Below are 21,252 nucleotides of genomic sequence, written 5' to 3' on the forward strand. Positions count from 1 at the left end.
CTACTTAAAAAACAAGTGAAAATAAAATAGAGCTAGGTGAACAGGCATCTGCACTGCTGAAGGTGAACAGTTATCAGCATCGAATGTTGTTTGCTCCTTCAAAGGGTCGCTAAAATACTTTAGTATATATTCCTCATACAACATAATGACAGCTTCGCAGTCCGAAATCATAACTGAAAACGATTATGGGGTCGCACCGATTAGGGTGACTAGACCAAGAAGTTTATCAGACCCGAATGATCTGATTGAGCAAAACTGTCTGGTGGACCCTGGGAACCATGGGCCTGATCACTTCAAGACCAAGATGTCTAAATGGAGGTTTTCAATTAGAGAATTGCTGGTCCCCTTCACCGATACACAATCTGCATACCTCATGAGATGGCAAACTAGGTTTAGAAACCCTGGTACAGATATCTTATTTGCATACACAGCTCTACTTGGGTCTCACACGTTCTACGTCCTGTGCCTACCACTACCCGCGTGGGTCGGGTTTTTCGAGACTACTCGAGACATGGTATACATTTTTGGGTACTCGATATACCTGAGTGGTTACCTGAAGGATTTCTTGTGTCTCCCTCGACCAAAATCTCCACCTATGCATAGAATCACATTGAGTAGCTACACTGCTAAAGAATACGGTGCCCCGAGTTCCCACACGGCTAATGCTATCGGGGTTACCTTATATTTCCTGTTTGTGATATGGTTTCAGATATCAAACGATCAAACATTGACCCAGAAAATCGTGTACAGCTCCATTGCTCTAATATATGCGTTCATTCTTTCAATGGGTCGTCTATACTGCGGTATGCATGGTGTATTGGATTTGGTTATCGGGGTTCTCGTCGGTGTGCTCTGTTTTGCAGTTCGGATGGCTCTCAAAAGTTACTTCCGCTTATTCAACAGTGGGAAATACTGGTGGTACCCTATTTTGAGCATAGGGTGGGGGTTATCTCTATTGCTGTTCCATGTGCGACCCATTGATGAGTGTCCCTGCTTTGATGACAGCGTTGCGTTTGTTGGCGTGATCTGTGGTATTGAGTGTTGTGACTGGTTCATAAAATACTTTGGTTTGACAATGGTTTACAGTTTTACAAGTGCGTCTGCAAGGGTGCTGTTGGCGCGGTTGCTGATTGGGTTCCCCCTTCTCGTTATATGGAAGTACATTGTGGGTAAACCACTCTGTTACTGGTTTGTTTTGAAAGTCCTACGAATGAGGGACGACCGAGGCGAGAGGTTGAGTAGGTTATCGAAGGAGTTAAGGAAAAGGGAATCGCAGAGCGAGTGTCTTTTGTTCTGTGGTGTGTCCACCATTGATATTGTAGCAAGGTTCTTTATCTACGGTGGGATCCCCATGGCAGTGATGCTACTGTCACCGGCGCCCATTGGGTGGATCGGTGAAAAGCTTGGAATCCAGCCGATCAACAATTAAACAGAACTGAAGAGCCTCCCACAGGGACTGGTATCTCGAATATATTGGTTTTTCCTAACATTCAATGTCGTATCATATATATGTATAGATGTATGTTTTTAAACAGATGATGAATAATAAATTTGTGTGTGGTATGTTTTTGGTTGTTTTTTTTAGTGATGCACGTCCGTCAGGTGACGCTTCCCCGCTAGAGTTGCACTCAGGGGACCGTACGTCTTTGCGTTCTCCCTGTAGTCCTTGAACGACTTGAAGGAATTCCCAGAGGAAACCTCGCCTACGGCTTTCTTGAACGCGCCCGTCGTCGATGACTTACCCAACGTCTGAGCAACTGTCGAACCTCTTTGGGCAGCTAGTTTCGTGATTTGAGATAGCATTGTGTGTGTATGTGTGTTTTGGGTTGTGTTACTGTTACACGTTTAAGAGAAGAAGAGCAAGAAGCACAGAACAGGGAAGTAAAGTTATGTTCGCACCCCTCTCAGCTGCACTTATCCATATTTATATATTTATCTATAATATGTCAGTTGCTGCGGCAACCGACGATCCCATCCATGCCAAGTGTGAGGCAGAGGGGTGTGACACCTCGAGATAAGAGAGGGTGGTAACCACCCCGTTCCCCGTCTCTCATTTGCCGCATTCACAGTGCGCCCAGTTTCTTATCAGTTCATTCTTGCTGGAAGCGGGGGGGCCAGTCGAGATATCTCGAGGTGCGTGACCCAGTCTGTCGTCCGCCATGGAATTCCCCGATGCGGTAATAAATCGGTGCGACGGCCGTTCAGACGCGGGTTTTTTCCGATTATATTCTTCCCTCTATTTTTTGAAGGTGCGATGGCGTGGGGGTGGGTTCCACGGAAGGGCTCTGTTACGGGCCGCTGTAGCACTTGGGTGAGAGGGCTAACGATTCTTCATTTACAATAGAGACTGGCAAGAGAAGGGCCTTCTTCATTCTCTCCGTACGCTCTGTAGGGGAGAGACCAGATTTTGCAGCGAGTAGCACAGTGGGAGGCACAACCGTAATTCCACTGTAAGTTACTGAGACGTCGGGGGAAACATCGGGGAGACTAAACAGAGGATATGGAACTTCACGAAGTTATTTTAACAACTGGCAGGTTTAAAGAATGTGTGTAGAATCCCGATTCTGATCAAAATGAAAAAAAAAAACTGAAAAAATTGAAAAAAAATAACAAAGAAAAAATTAAGAAATTGGCAAGCATACAAAGAAGTAACTAACCGTCTTGGCAGTTGAACTATACCAAACAAAAAGGCAGAGGTAGACAGAAAAATATATAGAGGGTTATACTGCACCACTTGGCCAACTTTTTTTTTTGTTTATTTCCCATTCTATTTCCCTGCACTCTGCACTGCATCTACCTAGAACTTTTCAATTGCACTTCTGGGACGAAGACAAATCCTCAATTTATGTGCAAACAAACCCAATAAGAACTAGATAATATTCCTTTTCATCAAATAAATTGAGGGGAAAGGGAACACAAGAGAAAGCATCAGTATAATGACGGAGTCGTCAATTCACCAGGGTCCAGCTTTAGACTTGGACTACGAATCCATGCCGTCGAATTCACCGCTGTCGCATCAATTGCTAGCAGGTGCATTTGCCGGCATCATGGAACATTCAGTGATGTTTCCCATAGACGCGTTGAAGACCCGAATACAGTCTGGCCATGCTTTGCTCTCCAATAATATCATACAAAACATTTCAAAGATATCCACCCTAGAGGGATCTACGACTCTTTGGAAAGGTGTGCAATCCGTCATCCTCGGTGCAGGCCCCGCACACGCGGTATACTTTGGTACTTACGAATTCTGTAAGTCAAGGCTTATAGACGAACAAGATATGCATACGCACCAGCCGATAAAAACTGCAATCAGTGGGGCTTGTGCCACAGTCGCATCAGACGCATTAATGAACCCATTCGATACATTGAAACAGCGAGTACAGCTCAGCCCAAACTCGAAAGTTTGGGCGGTAGCAGGCGAAATGTACAGGACTGAGGGTATATCTGCATTTTACTACTCGTACCCCACCACAATTGCAATGAACATACCGTTTACTGCATTGAACTTTGTCATTTACGAGTCATCAACGAAAATATTGAACCCAACGGGAGGGTATAACCCACTGGTACACTGTCTCTGCGGTGGGATAAGTGGGACACTCTGTGCTGCAATCACAACCCCCTTAGACGTGATAAAAACCACGTTGCAAGTTAGAGGCAGCGATAGAGTCTCCTTGGAGATATTCAGACAAGCGGACACCTTCAGCAAGGCAGCAAGGGCTATATTCAAAGTTCATGGTTACAAGGGGTTTTGGAGAGGGTTGCAGCCAAGGATTGTAGCCACTATGCCCGCCACTGCTATATCATGGACTGCGTACGAGTGTGCCAAGCACTTCCTTTTGACTATTTCTTGAATGGATCCCATGTTGTGCTCTAAAAGAACAACAACAACCAACGGACTCAATGCACATATCTCTATACTTTTATAGAACATTTCATTCGATAAACTAGTAGCAACAACAGTTGTTGTCACCCCGTCAGCCGTCTGGCGAGAACTGTTAATGTGAGAGATTTCAAGGAAAAAAAAGGGACGACAATAGCGATGTTTAATTAATCCGATGACCCGAGGGGAACTACAGAGCAGTAGTATTTTCGGTGACTGCGTCATCAAATTGACTCGAGGTTTCCAGCTTTGGAATAGTTCTAACAAAAACGAGTGTATGTTTTTGGGCCCCATTTTCTTAATATTGCTCTGTTTCAATCTGAATGCGTCACACTCTGCAGGCGTAGCGACGCATCTAAGTGTTCTATTTCGGAGCATTCCCAAGCACCTAATACAATATAAACCTTGGCTGAAAGCTGGTGCTTTTTTCCCAGACGCACTATACAGCTGTAAACCAGACCCGAAATGGCAAGAGTTTGCAGAATTTACGCATTGGCCGGAGTTTATATTAATCGCCTTGGATTATTGGAAGGAAAAATACGGACTTACAGGACTCAGTGAAACCCCTGACGCTTTGGCCTTACAAAGTTTCGTACTAGGCGTGTTTAACCATCAAATTGTCGATGTATCTTGGCACTCTTTGGTGGAAGGCTTCACGACTCATGGACTAGTCAAAGTGTTTGCCGAATTAGAATTCGATGGTGACATCGAAAACGCACATAACTTTGTGGATGTTATTGGTGATCTCTACACGCTGAATAACTGGGTTAGAGAGGACAAAGTGTCATTTGAAAGCTGGAAATCCTTTTCTAGAAATGACTGGGCGCTGCCCGTGGAAGGAGACCTTATGGCTATTGTCGCAAAGTCAGGATTAAATACTGCACAAATATCATACCAAGAGTTGAATTATTGCGTTAAAAGAGGATTGATTGCAGTTAACAGCGAAATCTACAGCATAAGAACCGGTAGGGCAGCTGTTCTCAGACGTGCTCAGATGCAATCCCCGATAGCTGCCGAATTTTTACAGGAGCATTACATGGGGGGAGAGTGGGATCTGATCTCTATGACCAAGAAATGCGTCCCGGTACTAAACAGTCTATTCGATGATAAGATACATAAAGGGCAAACTGTTCTTGAACAGATACGATTATGCGGGAATTTACCTGCGGCAACTTCCCACAACGCAATATTTCAAAGAGGGATCTCTTCGAAGCAACTCCATTCCAATGGCAGATTCATATCATCTCTGATGCCTTTTTCTAAATTTGGGACAGCTATGACTATCGGAAAATTTTATGATGATGATGAACTTTATCTGGCAGTGTCTTCCCCCCTAGAAGATTCCATGGGGAGCATATATCTTATCCCTTGGTCAGTCGTGTCTGGCTTACAGGGGGAAGATACACAAACAATATTACCTGTTACCTCCATGTTTGGATCTACCGTGAAGAAGTATTCTATGGGGGGAGTGGATTTCTTGGTCATTTCAGAGCCTGGAGTAAACGAAATTAAGTTTTTCAGGGGAAAGATACTGGTTCTTTCGTTATTCGCAGACGAGCATTCTGAAGTAAGCCAGCTTGAAGTTGTAGCGATAAGTGAATCGTTGCAGTTTGATATGAGGGATATTGTGCTGTCTAGTGTTTCCTTCGGATTTTTGGAAACAGGTGTAGTTTTCGTCATCAAAGGAAGAGAAATCATAAAACTTCTTTTTAACGGACATGTGAACCAAGTAATTAATATCTTTGATCTCAACCTAATTGACCTCACAAATAGCATTACGTTGAAAGATTATAGTCATTTTGGTTCAAGTGTTGCAATTTCACCTCCATTCAAGGATGATAGCTACAGCATTTATGTGACAGCTCAAAGTCTTGGTGCCGTTTTTGTTTACCACATCAATGACGAACAACAATCTCTTTCACCCAAATTTGTGATAAATATGCAATCCATTTTCGAATGGGGGCTCAGTCCCAAACCAATACACATTATACCGTCGAGCTCCCATCAAATGTTTGGTGGGTATATTCATTCATGGGAATACACTTCGAGAAAATTCTTTTCCATTTCCCAGAAGCTTCAGAATAAAGTTTGTGTTTATGAAGACTTAAACGGTTCCATACGTTTCCACATATGTTTGAAGCTGGTTCATAGTGTCAATGATGTACCCTATAATACAGGTTTTGGTTCTGCAGTCGCCTACAACAGTAATAGGAATATATTACTTATCAGTTCACCAAACAGTTTCGGTGGAGACGGTGCCATTTTCAGTATCAATCTATCAGAAATTATTGACAGGAAGCCTCACTATAAAACGTTACTTGTCAGCTCTAAGTATCTGTACTACAGAAACTCTAATGACAATGAAGGGTTCACAAATTTTGGAAGTTGCTTGAGTTTTGGGCCAAACGAAACGCTGCTGGTTGGTATTCCACAGTACGGTTATAGTTTTGAAAACCACTATTCTTTGACTGGTGGCGTCATCGTAATTTAATAATATTTAAAACGATAGTCATAAAAGTTCTCGCCTGTTGTAATCTACCTCTTGCCGAAAACCCTTGTTGTGTAGTTGGACTGCTATAACACTTGGCTATTCATAAGTTTTTTAATCGATACATATTTACAGAGAGTTACTTACATGGGAGTGCTTTCCCTTAATTTTTTCCTTTCAATTCGTTCCTGAATTTTAAGCTGTCTTTCCTTCTTTCTTTCATTTTTCAAATTCATTTTATCTTTATTATCATTAGGAATTATCCTTGGTGCCAATTTCATTATCATCTTACCATAAATAGTGCCTTCGATGGCAGGGGTGGTCGACCACTCATCTACCAGCTCTTGAATTCTCTCTAAAACAATCTTTCTTTGCGCCTTGTCCCTTTTAGAAATCGAATCTTTAGATCCGCTATCTGTTAGTGTGTTCTGAAAGTTTAATATCCAGTCCTTCGAAGGCTGCTGCCCCTCATCTAGATATAAATTCACTTTGTGGCCTCTCTTCAGAAGTTTATTAATTTCATAGGCCTTCTGGTGTTCTAGGTCGTCTAAATTAATACGCCAGGAGACACGTATATGTTTCAGACTTGTATCCCGTTTCGGCCCAGTATTGTTTTTGGAAAGGACGCCTAGTTCCACAAGTTCATCCCTTTTCCTCTTACCAAGTTCATCGGCGTATTTTCTTAATGCTACTTCACTATCCACAATCTTTATCAATGGCACTTGCCTTCTATTACCATTGAAACCTGATACTTTTTCGACATTGACAATACTCAACCCATATTGTCCCAAATCCAATCCTCTGGCAAATTTTCTTACATTCGAGGATTCCAATTTGTTGGAACCTGGTGCAATAAACATTATATCTCCTTTTTCATTCAATTTGAATATCTCCGCTATTATGCTGTTCGCCGCCATTTGAGCTCTTTCCGTTCCCGTTCTCCAGTTAATGACTATCTTTTTCGGCCTTCTAACTTTGTTGTAGGAATGTGTTGGATTGCTGTCATTAGACCGACTGTTTTTATACTCAGACCCACCCCGTCCCCCTGAAGGGAGGTCCACCTTTTGAGAAGAGTTATGGTTCAAATTGTTCGTTACATTCCTCAGTATACTGTTATTAGAGCTGTAATAATGCAAATGTGAGCTTTGACAAAATGTTCGGGTCTGGAGCAGCAACAGTTTACTTTTCAACAACTTCATCAAAGCGGTGTACTTCGTATCCCAACTGCCGATACTCCCCTCTTAGACTACGGAGCTATCCATTCATCTATAAAACAGGGAAATATTCGTGCAGCTCTTAAATTTAGAAGGCTAAGAAGAAAAAACAGTAGAAAAAAATATAATATACAAATAGTCTAATTATTACATTACAGAAAACTATGTGGAGGGGTTATTAATCATTCAACCCCCAAAACCATGGCCAATAGTGCCATTCTGACATATAGACCGTATTTCATTTGTCTGAAGTAGGCAGCACGGTGGTCGTAATCAACTTCTTCCTTAATTTCGTTGACACGAGGCAAAGGATGCATAATAGCCATGTGCTCCTTAGCATACGCCAATATTCTGTTGTCTACGATGTATGCGTCCTTTAAGCGCTCGTAGTCCTTCTTGTTGACAAATCTCTCTTCTTGAACCCTGGTACAGTACAGGACATCGGATTTTGAGATGATTTCCGGAGATAAATCAACACTTTCAACGCCCAGCATACCGGCATCTAACAACTCTTGTCTCAACAAGTCAGGTAGTCTCAATTCCTTAGGGGAAACCAAGTTAATTCTCACTTGGTAGTGCTTCAACAAACGGCATAATGAGTGGACTGTTCTACCGTGCTTCAAGTCACCCATAAAGGTAACAGTGATACCATTGACAGTACCGATTTCTTCACGGATGGTGAACAGATCCAAGAACGCTTGGGTTGGGTGTTCACGAGAACCATTACCAGCGTTCAAAATTGGGATTGGGGAATATTTCGCGGCAATATGGACCGACATTTCATCTGGGTGACGAAGGACAATAGCGTCTGCATACGAAGCCAAAGTTCTAATGGTGTCTTGCAACGTTTCTCCCTTCTTGACCGAAGAGACATTTGGATTGATGTTTACAACCCTACCACCCAGTCTTTCCATAGCAGCAATAAACGAAGAGCAAGTACGGGTGGAAGGTTCGTAGAAGATAGTAGTCAAAACATGACCCTTCATCAAATCCAAAACACCCTCCCTTGCAACCGCAGCTTGCAATTCCTGTGCAACTGCAAATAAAGCATGGAAATCAGAACGGGTAAACTGCTTGATGGACAGAATATGTCTGCCCTTGAATGGGTTGTTCCCACGGATCAAATTCTGTAGGGCAGTTGGGGCAGTAAGTTCTCTTGGAGGCTTAGAAGACATCAATCTTTGTTCCAAACTTGGTTCCACAATGGCGTCTTCTGCCATCTCAACACTTTCAAAGATTTTTGGTCTTTCCCCAGAAACGGAGAATCTTTTGGTTGCAAGTGGGGTTGGTGCTTCCGCTGGAGTTTCTGCAACTGGCTCGGTTATCACAGCTGTGCCTGCTGGTTTCAATGCAATCAACTCCCCGCTCAAGACACATGTTTCATTGTTGATAACAACACGCTCGATACCACCAGCTAAAAAGCCTTTCGTGTATGGCGACCATCTCTTGGTATGGTTAACTTGGTAGTCCAAGTCAATCTCAACAAGTGCATCCTGTTCTGGGATGTTGAAGATCTTCACTGGGTTGTCGTGCAAACGAGTAATGATATCTTGAATTGTCAATTTTCCTTCTTCGACGGCAGAAAGTAGCAAAGGTAGGGCATCTTTGATACCTAAGCCAACATCAACCTTGTTACCAGTAATCGTTGCTAGAGACGTTGGTAGCATCCCAATGGAGAAACAGTCAATTGACTCCAAATTTTCCCAGAAAAACTCTTGGTCTTTCTCTGTTGGAAGGAAGACACCCTCTGGATATTGCTCCTCGGTGATGAACATAGAGTAGACGTTGACATCACATGTTACTCTTGGGTCCTTTTCCTTCACCGTCATGATCAAAGATAGATCATCCATGTTCGCAACACCTGTGATATGGATTGGTCTATCTTGTAACGAGGCTAATAGCAAGACGGAAGCTAAATCAGAAGTTTTAGCCTCAGCAATAACTTGCTTACTGTTTGGCCATGTCTTTAACAACTTTGCAACAGCTGTAATTTTGTTTTTTAGCTCACGATGAGGTAAAAACAATGCGCTGACTTGTTCAGCAGTCGCACCAACAACATTAATGTTGTTTGGAGTTCCTGCGACGGCAAAAGAGTAATTCGTGTACGAAGAGTCTTCGCATGATACCTTAGCAGCTTTCAAAGACACAACATCTCTGATAGTTGGCCCGCTGATGGACCGTGGAATGATCTGATTGAATGTGAAACCAGATTCCAAGTACAACCTAGAAATCTCGTTCAGTTCCTCTGGGCCTTTCGTTAAATTGGAGGAATTTGGAACGTACGTGGCAACATCTATCAAACCTGGAATGGTAACAGTCCTATGAGAGGTTTGGGCATCACGCTCAGACACGTCAAGGGTAAAGTGTCTTGATAACGCTTCAACTAACAGCTTTGCACATTTTACGTTAGTGACCAAAGGAACGGAATAATCAACAGCCATACGACGAGTTTGGTACCCCTTAGAAACGTAGGATGCAGGTCTACGGAATCTGTTAGCAGAGGGTAGATTGATGTATAAGTCAATGTTATTGTTAGCGAGATGCTGAGTCAAAGAGTACTCCGACTTTTCGTCGTCGCCCTTGTTCAAAACTTCCAAATACTGGACAGGCATGTTGTGTTCAGAAATGAAGTCAGCTGTACCGGCAGTTGCAAACAGCTTGTAACCCATGTTATGTAATTTTTCAATTGATGGAAGCAGCTCCTGTTTTTCCTTAAAGGAACCCACAGACAAAAGAATGTTCTTTTTAGGCAGTTTGAAGCCTGTAGCTAGGAGAGATTTCAGGTATGCCTCATATTTGGAATGACCAAATGTGGCGACCTCACCAGTGGAGGCCATTTCAACACCCAAAACAGGGTCAGCACCAGCCAAACGTGGGAAAGAAAACTGAGGAACCTTAACAGCAACATAATCATCGGGTAACTTCTCAACTGGATAAGGATCAAACGGAATACCCATGATGGCCTTTGTCGCCAGTTCAATCAGGTTAACCCCGACAACCTTCGAGATAAATGGGAACGAACGAGAGGCACGGACATTACATTCTATCACTTTGATTTCATTGTCCTTCGCAATGAATTGAATGTTGTAAGGACCAGTAATTTTCAATGCTTTCCCAATTTTGGCAGTAGCGACAACAATTCTGTCAACGGTTTCAGCAGCCAAATCTTGGGGAGGAACGATCAGCGTAGCATCACCAGAGTGAACACCTGCATTCTCCACGTGTTCAGAGACCACGTGCATGACTAGTTCACCATTTCTGGCCACTGCGTCCATCTCAATTTCCTTCGCGTTCTCAATGTATTTCGTGATCACAACGGGGTAGTCACGAGAAACCTCTACAGCTTGCTTCAGGTAAGCTTCCAAGTCGTTCTTGGAGTATACAGTATTCATAGCCGCACCAGAAAGCACATACGAAGGACGAACCAAGACCGGGTAGCCAACTTTGTTGGCAAAGTCTTCGGCCTCATCCATGGATGTCAGTTCTTTCCATGCCGGCTGATCAACATCGATTTGGTCCAACATACGAGAAAACTTGAAACGGTTCTCAGCAGAGTCAATCATATCTGGAGATGTTCCGAGAATCTTAACGTTCTCACGATGCAAAGACATAGCGATATTGTTTGAAGTTTGGCCACCCATGGAAACCACAACACCTTCAGATTGTTCAATTTCATAGATATCTAACACTCTTTCCAGACTGATTGTTTCGAAATACAATCTATCAGCCTCATCGTAATCTGTAGATACAGTTTCAGGGTTGTAGTTGATCATGATAGTCTTATATTTGTTGGCCCGGAGAGTTCTGACAGCAGTAACGGCACACCAATCAAACTCAACAGATGAACCAATACGGTAAACACCAGAACCCAAAACCATGACACCATGATCATTAAAGTCTAGATCGTTAGCCGATGCACTGTAAGTCATGTACAAATAGTTGGTATGAGCGGGAAACTCAGCGGCGACTGTGTCAATTTGTTTGACAAATGGTGTAATACCCATCTCTTTTCTTAGACGACGAATAGCAACTTCATTGGAGTTTAAGAACTTTGCAATTTGTCTATCATCGAAACCACGCTGTTTTGCCTCCCTCATGACATCAGAAGATAATTCTTCGATGGCTCCGATATCAGCAACTTTTTTGGCGAAGGCAGTCAAATTGTACAATTTGTTTAAAAACCATTTATCAATATGCGTCATTTCCCAAACCTTTTCGACAGAATAACCCAATTTACGGAAAGCATTAGCAATAGCGAATACTCTCAAATCGGAAGGGTTGTTCAATTCTGCATCAATGTCAATATCTAGTTCGGTTTCGTTGAAACCTAAGTTAGAGTATTCGGTGGATCTGATAGCCTTCTGAATTGCTTCTTCAAACGTTCTGCCTATACTCATCACTTCACCAACAGACTTCATGGATGATGACAATAAGGTGGAAACTCTGCTGAACTTTTTCAAATCCCATCTTGGCATCTTGACAACACAATAATCTAAAGATGGCTCAAAACAAGCACATGTAGACTGGGTGATGGAGTTCTTGACCTTGTCCAATGGAATATTCAAACCTAATTTTGCAGCTGTGTAAGCCAAGGGATAGCCAGTGGCCTTCGAAGCCAAAGCAGAGGACCGAGACAGACGAGCGTTAACTTCGATAATGCAATACTCTTTGGAAAATGGATTCAATGCGTATTGGATGTTACATTCACCAACGACGCCCAAGTGTCTGATGACATTCACTGCGGTTGTTCTTAGCATGTTGTAGTCTTCATCAGATAAAGTTTGAGATGGGGCAACGACGATGGAATCACCAGTATGGATACCCAAAGGATCAAAATTTTCCATGTTACAGACGGTGATACAGTTGTCAAAGGCGTCCCGAACAACTTCATACTCAACTTCCTTCCACCCCTTCATGGATCTTTCAACCAAAACCTGTGGCGAAGACGCGAATGCAATGTTACATAGATCGATCAATTCTTGTCTATTGTTGGCAAACCCAGAACCAAGACCACCTAGCGCATATGCAGCACGCACAATGACTGGAAACCCGATTTCTTCAACAGCTTCTAGGGCTTCCTCCAAAGAGTTAGCCGCACGAGACTTGGCGCATTTTTCATTAATTTCGTCGATTGCATTAGAAAATAATTCACGATCCTCGGTGGTAATAATCGTCTCGATTGGCGTACCTAGAACCTTTACGCCGAGAGATTCAAACTCGTCTTTCATCGCAATACCAACTGACAAAGCAGTTTGACCACCGAACGTGACATAAATTGCATCAGGACGTTCATGCAAGATGACCTTTCTGACAAATTCAGGGGTGACGGGCAGGAAGTAAACCTTGTCGGCAAGACCCTTAGAAGTTTGGATGGTAGCAATGTTTGGATTGATCAAAATTGTGTAGATACCTTCCTCCTTTAAAGCCTTTATAGCTTGAGAACCGGAGTAGTCAAATTCACCGGCTTGACCAATGGACAGACCACCGGAACCCAGAACCAACACCTTTTTGGACTCAACAAGTGGGTGGGCAGCAAGGTTGTCAGCAATCTTACCCCCTGGGAAGTCCACAGGTTTGTAGGCACCAGTTTCCTTGAACTCTTTAACAGATTGAATGAAAACATCGAACAGGAACTCGGTGTCTCTTGGCCCTGGCGTAGATTCAGGATGGAATTGAACGGAAAAGAATGGAAGTTCAGAGTGATATATACCTTCATTAGAGTTGTCGTTGGCATTCGTGAACAATGGCTTCCAGCCATTGGACAGAGTGTCGACGTCGACAGCAAACCCATGGTTCTGAGAAGTGATGTAACAACGACCACTGATAGTAGACGTACAGGGGATGTTATGACCACGGTTACCAAACTGTAATTTTAAGGTTTCCGCCCCCGTAGCTCTGGCCATAAGTTGGTGACCAAGACAGATACCGAAAATAGGTGTCTTCTTAGATTCAATTACAGAAGATAATCTCTTCACCAGATCATTTAAGATCGCTGGATCACCTGGACCGTTCGAGATAAATAAACCATCATATTGTTCTTCGGTAAAATCGTAATCCCATGGAACGACTAGAAGTTCTACACCTCTCTTGACAAAACAACGGATTTGGTTATACTTCATACCAACATCAATTGCCAATATTCTCAAGGTTTTCCCATCTGGCCCTTTTTGCAACTTCACATATTCATTGTCAGTTGGAGGCAAATATAACTTTGGTTCCTTCGTGGATACCTTGGCAATCAGATTTTCGACGTTTGGGTCAACCCATTCAGGGATGTCAAAGTGTGACATCCAGTTGGCTTGAGTAGCTTCAAAAGAGTCTGTTCCCGGACTTTGCAAAGCAAGCCTACCTAACATTGAACCCGAGTCTCTCAAATGTTTGGTCAAGTTCCTAGTATCAATACCGTAAACGGCTGGAATCCCTTCTTTTTTCAACCACTGCGACAAGGAAGACTTAGCTAGGAAATGAGAGTATTTTTCGGTGTAGTGGGCAATAACTAAACCAGCTACGTGGATTCTATTGCTTTCGAAATAGCGAGGTAATTGCTCAACAATTTCATCTTCCAGAGAAAAATCGGGTACACCATAGTTGCCAACCAACGGATAGGTGATGACCAAGATTTGCCCTTCGTAAGATGGATCTGTTATTGATTCAGGATAGCCAACCATACCAGTTTGGAAGACCAGTTCACCAGCGGTAGATTTTTCAGCACCAAATGAATAACCCTGTAAAGCAGTCCCATCTTGCAGTTCTAGGGTTACTAACCTATCACCGGTAGATTCAATTGGGAAAGAGACAGGAGCAGTTGGAATTATGGACATTTTTTTGGGAGTGATATTTTTTTTGATAGAAATGTATGTGAGATATTAGGAATCAGGCTTTGATATAATTGAGGAGGGATATCAAATAATTATTCCAAAAGCAAAGCGAGGATAGATAACTGGAACCGAGAAAAGAGGGAAATATATGCAAAGCTGTACGAAATTGAAAGAGCGGTTGTTAGTAAAGAAAAGAGCAATATGTGATTAGGTTCGCCAACTGAGAGCTGCCTGTTTTCTATCGAGGAGTCCCCATATCTGAATTATGATGACTTTAGAAAAATCTTAAATTTTCCTTTTTTATCTAATCCTTGAAATAAAAGAAAAAAATACAATTTTGCAAACTCCCATTTGATAATCTTCAGGCCAATTGTACGTAATCAGGTGATGGCCGCAAATTAATTGAAGATATATTCATTATATTGGCAAACCCTAAAATGATTTAGACGTTCGACGTTATCGAAGACATACTGAGGTCTAATTGCTCTCGACTGAAGAGAAATTTAGGATGATTCTGGCCGGTCGCAGTAGCTCTGACTCTTCCGCTTTAGTGAGAGGTAAGAACAAATTCAAGAAAAAAGTAGGGAGAAATACAGAATACAGACAAGTAAATTATATGGGCGAAAACATTTTAGACACAAAAACAAGTTAAGTAAACATACTATGTTTTCTTTTACAATTTGAAAGAGGAATTGAAAAAATCATGGAATGAACATCGGAAGTTTTTGGGATTCCCAATGAGTATTTATATTTTTTTTTTGTCAAAATCTTCAGATGCAAATTTTCAGAGAAAGAGTCAAATTGAACGGAAAATTGATCACGAAAAAAAAAAGTTTCTTTTTACTGTTTTTTTCATTGTTACCGACGGATTTGTCCCGGTACAGAAATTATTGTCCAGACATTGTTTATTAAAATGGAAATATTTTAAATTTTGTCTCATTGCAAAACGTCAGGACATTTACCTTTTAAAACTTCAATGTTTGTACTTTGTATTTGTCTGGACTGATATGCCCAAAGGAAACATTTCATACGGTGGGATATCTATACATGCTTGTATCAGGCGAGTATCAAATAACAGTAATTTGAATAATGAAAAGGTAAATGACTATATATTCTCCCATGAAGGGAGTAGATGAGACGATACCAAGATGGTCGTCGAAATATTGAAATTACATTGTCTGGTGCTCCATCCTTCGCCTATTCTGATTAGTCATTTCAAACTCATCTGAAGGTCCTATGTGGGACGGAATGTGTCCGTGAGTGTTGAATCTCTCTAGTTTTTTTCTAAAAACCCCTGTTGAGTGCTTCACGTATTCTGTTACTGGATCAATTGTTTCTGCCCTGCCATGATTTTTTCTTAGTTTAAGATCCTCCATGTGGTCAATGTGTTCTAGTCTATCACTAGGTAGAATGATGGCTCTATCCAAAGAGTACGGTAGACCTCTGCACCTCCCTCTTATCAACATTAAAATGATAACCAGTTTGGAGAGGGAGGTAAACTGGGCTGAAAACGACTGGTTAGTTTCGGGGTAACCAAGGGATAGTCCAATCGTCCCATAAGCGCTCACAATCTCAAACAAAATTGAAAAGACGTTAAAGTTTGGTCGAGTCGTATCTTGAATCTTGGAATTCTCACAAAGGCATATCACAAACAGGCCAAGGAACAGAAACCACAAGTCAAAAGACAATTGCTTTCTCAAATGGGCACCAATGAAGGATTTCGTTGATACGTGGTCCTTTTTTTCATCATCTTCCTCCAGGTTGTTCCGGTTTTTTCTCTTCTTGGATTTCTTTGTTTTTGTTTCGGTATCGCTGCTGTCAACGTCCTCGTCCTCGTCATCATGTTCTTCTATCTTTCCATACATCCCCAAGGATCGTTCTTCGTAGACGTTCGTTCTTCTTATGGAGATTGCCACTGGGAGCACTGACACATACATCATCAGCATGTAAGAAACCTGGATAGCAGGATGCAATTTGCTTAAATCAACGATGCTGAACCCAGCCGTTCTTGTAGAAACGGCCTGAAAAAGCCCGTTCAACACTCTAAGACCTCTCGAGAGCGGCTTCAGTACAGCAGAGCCCATATCTAAAATTATGAACAAAATCCAATCTGTAATGTTCAAAAACAGCAAAGTTAGAAGTAGCCACCATGTTGCAGCCTCTGGGAATAGTAGCGTGAAACAACGGCGTGGATGATCTAGAAGAAAACCTAAACTTTCTTTTGTCTGAGAAAGTTCCGGCGCTGTCTTGAACATCACCCAGATGATGCACCGTAGTAAAATAGGAAACCCTGTATTGCCTATAATAATGAACCACATCATTACTATTTGGGGATATATTGCCTTGTTGAACGAAGTCATTGAGTCCGGGGTAACAGTGAGTCCCAGGTCACTAAAAGCGCTCATTGATGTGAAAAATCCCCACCATGCTGGAGAAACACCGTCTGACCTCACAATGTGAATGTAGTATTTCTTTACACAGATCCATGGAACCATCATAACAAACGCCATCACATGGAAACCAAAGTAATAGCACAATAATATTTTGCAAAGAAGTTTGATCGCTCTATACTCAACGCCACCCAGTTCGTCTCTTTGTGATTTTGATAAACCCACAAAAGTAGAGTTACGCCCAATCGTCGGTTGCCAGGACAAATAGTTTGTACTCATGGTTCTGTTCAATGGTAGATTTAAATTGTTTTGGTCGAAGTTGTACTCAAAATGATTGCCGTGTTGGGCTTGGTCCTCAGTATCGATATAGTTGTAGTAGTCGGTACCTCGTTCGCTGTCCAGAACAGAACCATAGCTATCATCAGAAGATAAGTTCCCAGCATCGCCGTTGTTTGGTTTATTTTTGTGAAAATCATTGGAAAGATGGTGGTTACGGCGAGGTCTAGGGAAATTCGAATGCGAGCCGCTGGTGAGTGTTTTTTCCAATGTTCGGCTGGCTTTGCCAAGCTTTCCGGTTTTTCTGTGTTTGGCTTTCCAGTTTTTATAGATCATCTTTTGAAAGTCAGGGGTCTGTGACAGCCTGTTAAGTTCCTCTGGAGAAATATCGTAGGGTATGTCTTCATCAGTCTCATCATCAGCAAAATATTCCTCCATGTCATTATTTCCCTTGTTTTCTAGTATCTCCGCCCGTGGTCGGGGGTCGGTACTTGGGGCGCTAAAATTATCAGGGTAATCGTCTTTATCTGTGGTTGCCCTTGATAATCTTCCTTGCAATTGCTCTCTTAGTCTCTTACCCTTCTTCAGTTGTTTCAACAGCAATCTCTTAGCAGGCCTTTTCTTGGTATGATAATAAGGGTTCCTCGCTTTTTTGGCTCCCTGTATCTGATACCGTCTCTTGGGACGAGCAGTGATGTTGAACTGAATCGACTGCCCCTCCTTAGGGCGAACCGAGGAGTCTTCCAACTTACCTCGGTTCCGCTGGTTAACTGTTACTCCTCGTTGTCTCCTCGTTTCATCATCGTTACTAAAGGAAATATGCTGAGTGTTGTCAGGATACTCCAAGGGTCCTGTTTCTAATGGTGTGTTAGCATCGGTCTGCGAACCACTGGAAAGGCTATCGTCTAAACTTTCGGCCTCATCGTCACTAATTTCATCATTACCATCGTCCCCAGTATTATCATCATCATAGTCTGAGCCCCTGTAATCCCTTACGTTTTCGCTTGATATATTAGAGTCAGAAACAGAGTGGTTATTGATAGAACGATTTGAAAAGTTTACGTCTGAGCCCGGTTCAAAAAGTTCTAATTCTTGGCTGCTGATTGCACTGGCATTGGGTGGTTCCACTTCATCATCAACGGTGTGATTCATATCATCGCTATCAGTGTATATACTGTTGGAGTCTTGCCCCCCCACATGAGTCTCGCCCAAGGTTGGTCTGTCTTCTTGTGAATTGATACCTGAACTCAAGGATTTTGGCCGCAATATTTGGGATGTCTCTTCTGTGGAGCTTTCGTCACCCTCATCTACGGATTGGATGTCCTGAAGAAGGGGTTTATGTTTTGGTCGCTGTATATCCGATGCAACGTTACGGCCCTTGATTACAAGGGCAGGACCTTCCCCTTCTTCGTTTTGGTCCTGATGCTGTCCTCTGAACATCATGATCGACCTATACATATCCACAGGAGTAATATCGGTGGAATTTCTTCTGCTGGCAAAGCGTTCGCCCGCGTGGTTAGTCGACGACGACGACGTTTCTGTATAATGAGTACCATCTCCCGTTGATGACCCCGAACTGTTATCTATCTTCATTCGGTCTGGTAAGTTCGTATCTTGAGACTCCTCTGAGTGAAACGACTGTTCGTCCCTATTCACCTTCCTACCACTGAACAGCTTCTCTTGAAAGTCGGGATCCGCCGCATTGGGCCCTTGCACCGCGTTCGACCGTTGTGTTTGGACACTACTGTAAGTTCTCGCGTTGAATGTGTGTGTCGCCTGGTGGCTCCTCTTGGTCATCTCTCGCTGTAAAATTGTTCTCGTTCTCCTCATCTTGAAGTTTCTCTTGGACCGGTCCTTTATACCGTCAAAGTATCTTTCAAACCAATAAAGTCTGACAAAAGCTAGACAGCCGTGTATTGCGATGGGTGTTGAAATGCAACACAACAGGTATATGATGAGCTGTTGATAAAGGGTTAAATCATTGACGTTCACGGTGTTCAGTCCGCCTTGAGTAGTAGCACCACATGCTAGAAATAAAATGTCGATGTAACGGAAGTTATGAACAGGGTACATTAAAATGGAACCTAATATTGTTAGTGATATGATATAGAAATAGTGAACTGCAATAAAGTTGGGAAGAAAGTATTTCTTGAAGGGCTTTATGTAATGACCACATGATGCAATGAAATCACGAAACTTGTGACCCACGGTTTTCTTATAGTTCTCAACAAACCATGATGATGTCGACACCGACGTTGAAGTCCTACCAAAAGCCATACTCCAGTATAGACTAGTCCTAAAAGAACAGAAGTGGCAACTACCGTTATCAAAAACGAAAGAAGTTCACTGAATGTTTATGGTTATCTGCGGTGTGGGAGTTTTCTTCAGTAGTAAAATATTGTGAAGCTCTGTGTAATATATTACGATATGGTGAATTATGTTGGTGTAAATGAAAGAGTATAAAGTGTTTCGCACTGTCTGTAGCAAGCAGTAAGAAGATAAATTTGTCTACCTCATCATCATCACCAACCTCTTTAAATTTCTCGTAAATAACATGCAATTTCCTCGAGGTTTTTTTTTTCCGGATTTGGATTCAACGCTGGGACATTTCCGAGCTGGCGCTGTCCTATGGTGATGATGCTCTGGGGGCAGCGCGTTTTGCCCTGGTATCTTTTCGAAGGTTCGTCATGCAATGAGCGCAGAGCGGGGTATGCTTACGTATAGCATTTCATAGCGGAGATAAACATTTTCTGAACGATTTCACGATTTTGCCGGGGAAGGTGTGGGGCCTGTCAGAAGGAAAAGATCGAAAAAGGTAGCTTTTTGTTCCAATGGGCAGGGTCAGTAAAATTAGCCAAGCTTCATAGTAACTTGCAATATGAAGACCCGTGAGTCGGTAGTGTTGCTGTGTATCTTTCTTGTACGGAACATGTTTAACAGTTGAACCTCTGTTGCGGACTAAAACAAAAGAAGAAAAAAAACGTAAACAGTAGCATTTTGGTTCAATTATCTTCAAGTAAGTAGGGATAAAAAAACGTAACCCTGAAAGCAGTAAACCCCCCACACATCACGCATGCCCTTTGTTAACGTAGAACAGTCCCATGATTCTGATCGACAGAATATTGCGAGTGATGGCGGAGGTCGACCCACGCTAGAGCACCCTCCAAGTAAAAAGCATAAAAATCAAATTAACCGCCATAAAAATTCACCAGGTTCATTGAAGGAAATTTCAAGCAATAAACAAAGGGAATTTCCTGGGAAGTCCAATGACACGAAACTTGCTAACTTTGCCAATTTTTTCCTGTCACCTTCAAGTTTGACAAAAAAATTGGAGCCAGAATGCTCACAAACATTTATTAAGCATGAACCAACCGACACATCAAAGGCATGTTTGATACCAAGTATAACATGTTCCCCTACGACCAACCCCGCTGTAGAAAATCCGGTTTTGAACACTTCGACAGGTAATGAGGAAAAGCGGGTTTCAAAAAGTAAAAAGAGGGATCACAATCAAAAAATGTTCAAACGGACAGCCGAGGTCGCAGCAACTGGGCCCATTGTTGATGAGGTGGAATCCCTAGAAAAATCAGTAAATGATCCAGGGGTATTTAAAAAGATAGATCACAAGCTATATGAAAGGGAGATAGCACTTGCACATGATGATAATACTCAATTATTTGAGGGGATCACCGATGAAAATGAACTGAAATTCTGTCATGAAAATGCTTCTTTTGGGTTGATCGATTGGATGGATCGGGGTGAAGAGCTAATAGAAGAAAACCGCACTTTAATGAAAAATCTTGTGCAGACAAGAATAGATCTGAGTCATAAGTTTTTGATTTTGAGTGAAGTAATTAATGCAAGAGCCGAAGCTTTGGAAATGCAAGGAGAGCGTATTGACGGCAAACTGAAGCAAATAAAAGACATCGCGAATAATATTCTTAACGTTATTTGAGATGAACGTGCGACTGTGTTGGTGTGTTTGCTGACTGCATTAGGTAGCTTAAATATTTGATTTTTATACTTCGGCGGGGGAAAACTTAAAGATATCAAGCAAAATTATACGCTTTAATTGATTTTATTTTAATATGGTTTAGTTAATGGAAAGTTTTGTATATATTCTTGTAACAATTAAATAATTCTACAAAGACGGATGTTGGAAAGTAAAGAGTCGATAAAACTG

At 42.1% G+C, this 21,252-nt stretch overlaps 8 protein-coding genes across 8 annotated transcripts; 4 read left to right on the top strand and 4 right to left on the bottom strand.

Moving 5' to 3' along the window:
- Positions 1 to 145: 145 nt before the first annotated feature.
- Positions 146 to 1,429, top strand: LCB3 (sphinganine kinase LCB3; the record flags this gene model as incomplete). Its single annotated transcript, XM_022606979.1, has 1 exon — positions 146 to 1,429. The coding sequence occupies one exon, from the start codon at positions 146 to 148 to the stop codon at positions 1,427 to 1,429; it is 1,284 nt and encodes a 427-aa protein (XP_022463621.1).
- Positions 1,430 to 1,581: 152 nt separating this feature from the next.
- On the bottom strand, positions 1,582 to 1,803 carry DPI8 (Dpi8p; the record flags this gene model as incomplete). The annotated part of the gene is made up of 1 exon (XM_022606980.1): positions 1,582 to 1,803. One exon carries the CDS (start codon positions 1,801 to 1,803, stop codon positions 1,582 to 1,584), a length of 222 nt encoding a protein of 73 aa, XP_022463622.1.
- Positions 1,804 to 2,936: 1,133 nt separating this feature from the next.
- Positions 2,937 to 3,854, top strand: MRS3 (Fe(2+) transporter; the record flags this gene model as incomplete). Its single annotated transcript, XM_022606981.1, has 1 exon — positions 2,937 to 3,854. One exon carries the CDS (start codon positions 2,937 to 2,939, stop codon positions 3,852 to 3,854), a length of 918 nt encoding a protein of 305 aa, XP_022463623.1.
- Positions 3,855 to 4,058: 204 nt separating this feature from the next.
- On the top strand, positions 4,059 to 6,374 carry KNAG0C02670 (uncharacterized protein; the record flags this gene model as incomplete). Its single annotated transcript, XM_022606982.1, has 1 exon — positions 4,059 to 6,374. One exon carries the CDS (start codon positions 4,059 to 4,061, stop codon positions 6,372 to 6,374), a length of 2,316 nt encoding a protein of 771 aa, XP_022463624.1.
- A 140-nt stretch (positions 6,375 to 6,514) lies between these two features.
- Positions 6,515 to 7,570, bottom strand: AIM23 (Aim23p; the record flags this gene model as incomplete). Its single annotated transcript, XM_022606983.1, has 1 exon — positions 6,515 to 7,570. The coding sequence occupies one exon, from the start codon at positions 7,568 to 7,570 to the stop codon at positions 6,515 to 6,517; it is 1,056 nt and encodes a 351-aa protein (XP_022463625.1).
- A 197-nt stretch (positions 7,571 to 7,767) lies between these two features.
- On the bottom strand, positions 7,768 to 14,406 carry URA2 (bifunctional carbamoylphosphate synthetase/aspartate transcarbamylase; the record flags this gene model as incomplete). Its single annotated transcript, XM_022606984.1, has 1 exon — positions 7,768 to 14,406. One exon carries the CDS (start codon positions 14,404 to 14,406, stop codon positions 7,768 to 7,770), a length of 6,639 nt encoding a protein of 2,212 aa, XP_022463626.1.
- Positions 14,407 to 15,572: 1,166 nt separating this feature from the next.
- Positions 15,573 to 19,346, bottom strand: TRK1 (Trk1p; the record flags this gene model as incomplete). Its single annotated transcript, XM_022606986.1, has 1 exon — positions 15,573 to 19,346. The coding sequence occupies one exon, from the start codon at positions 19,344 to 19,346 to the stop codon at positions 15,573 to 15,575; it is 3,774 nt and encodes a 1,257-aa protein (XP_022463627.1).
- A 796-nt stretch (positions 19,347 to 20,142) lies between these two features.
- On the top strand, positions 20,143 to 21,024 carry ECM11 (Ecm11p; the record flags this gene model as incomplete). Its single annotated transcript, XM_022606987.1, has 1 exon — positions 20,143 to 21,024. One exon carries the CDS (start codon positions 20,143 to 20,145, stop codon positions 21,022 to 21,024), a length of 882 nt encoding a protein of 293 aa, XP_022463628.1.
- Between the last annotated feature and the right edge of the window lie 228 nt (positions 21,025 to 21,252).

This window comes from Huiozyma naganishii, chromosome 3, assembly GCF_000348985.1.
Source record: "Huiozyma naganishii CBS 8797 chromosome 3, complete genome".
NCBI classification, from domain to species: domain Eukaryota; kingdom Fungi; phylum Ascomycota; class Saccharomycetes; order Saccharomycetales; family Saccharomycetaceae; genus Huiozyma; species Huiozyma naganishii.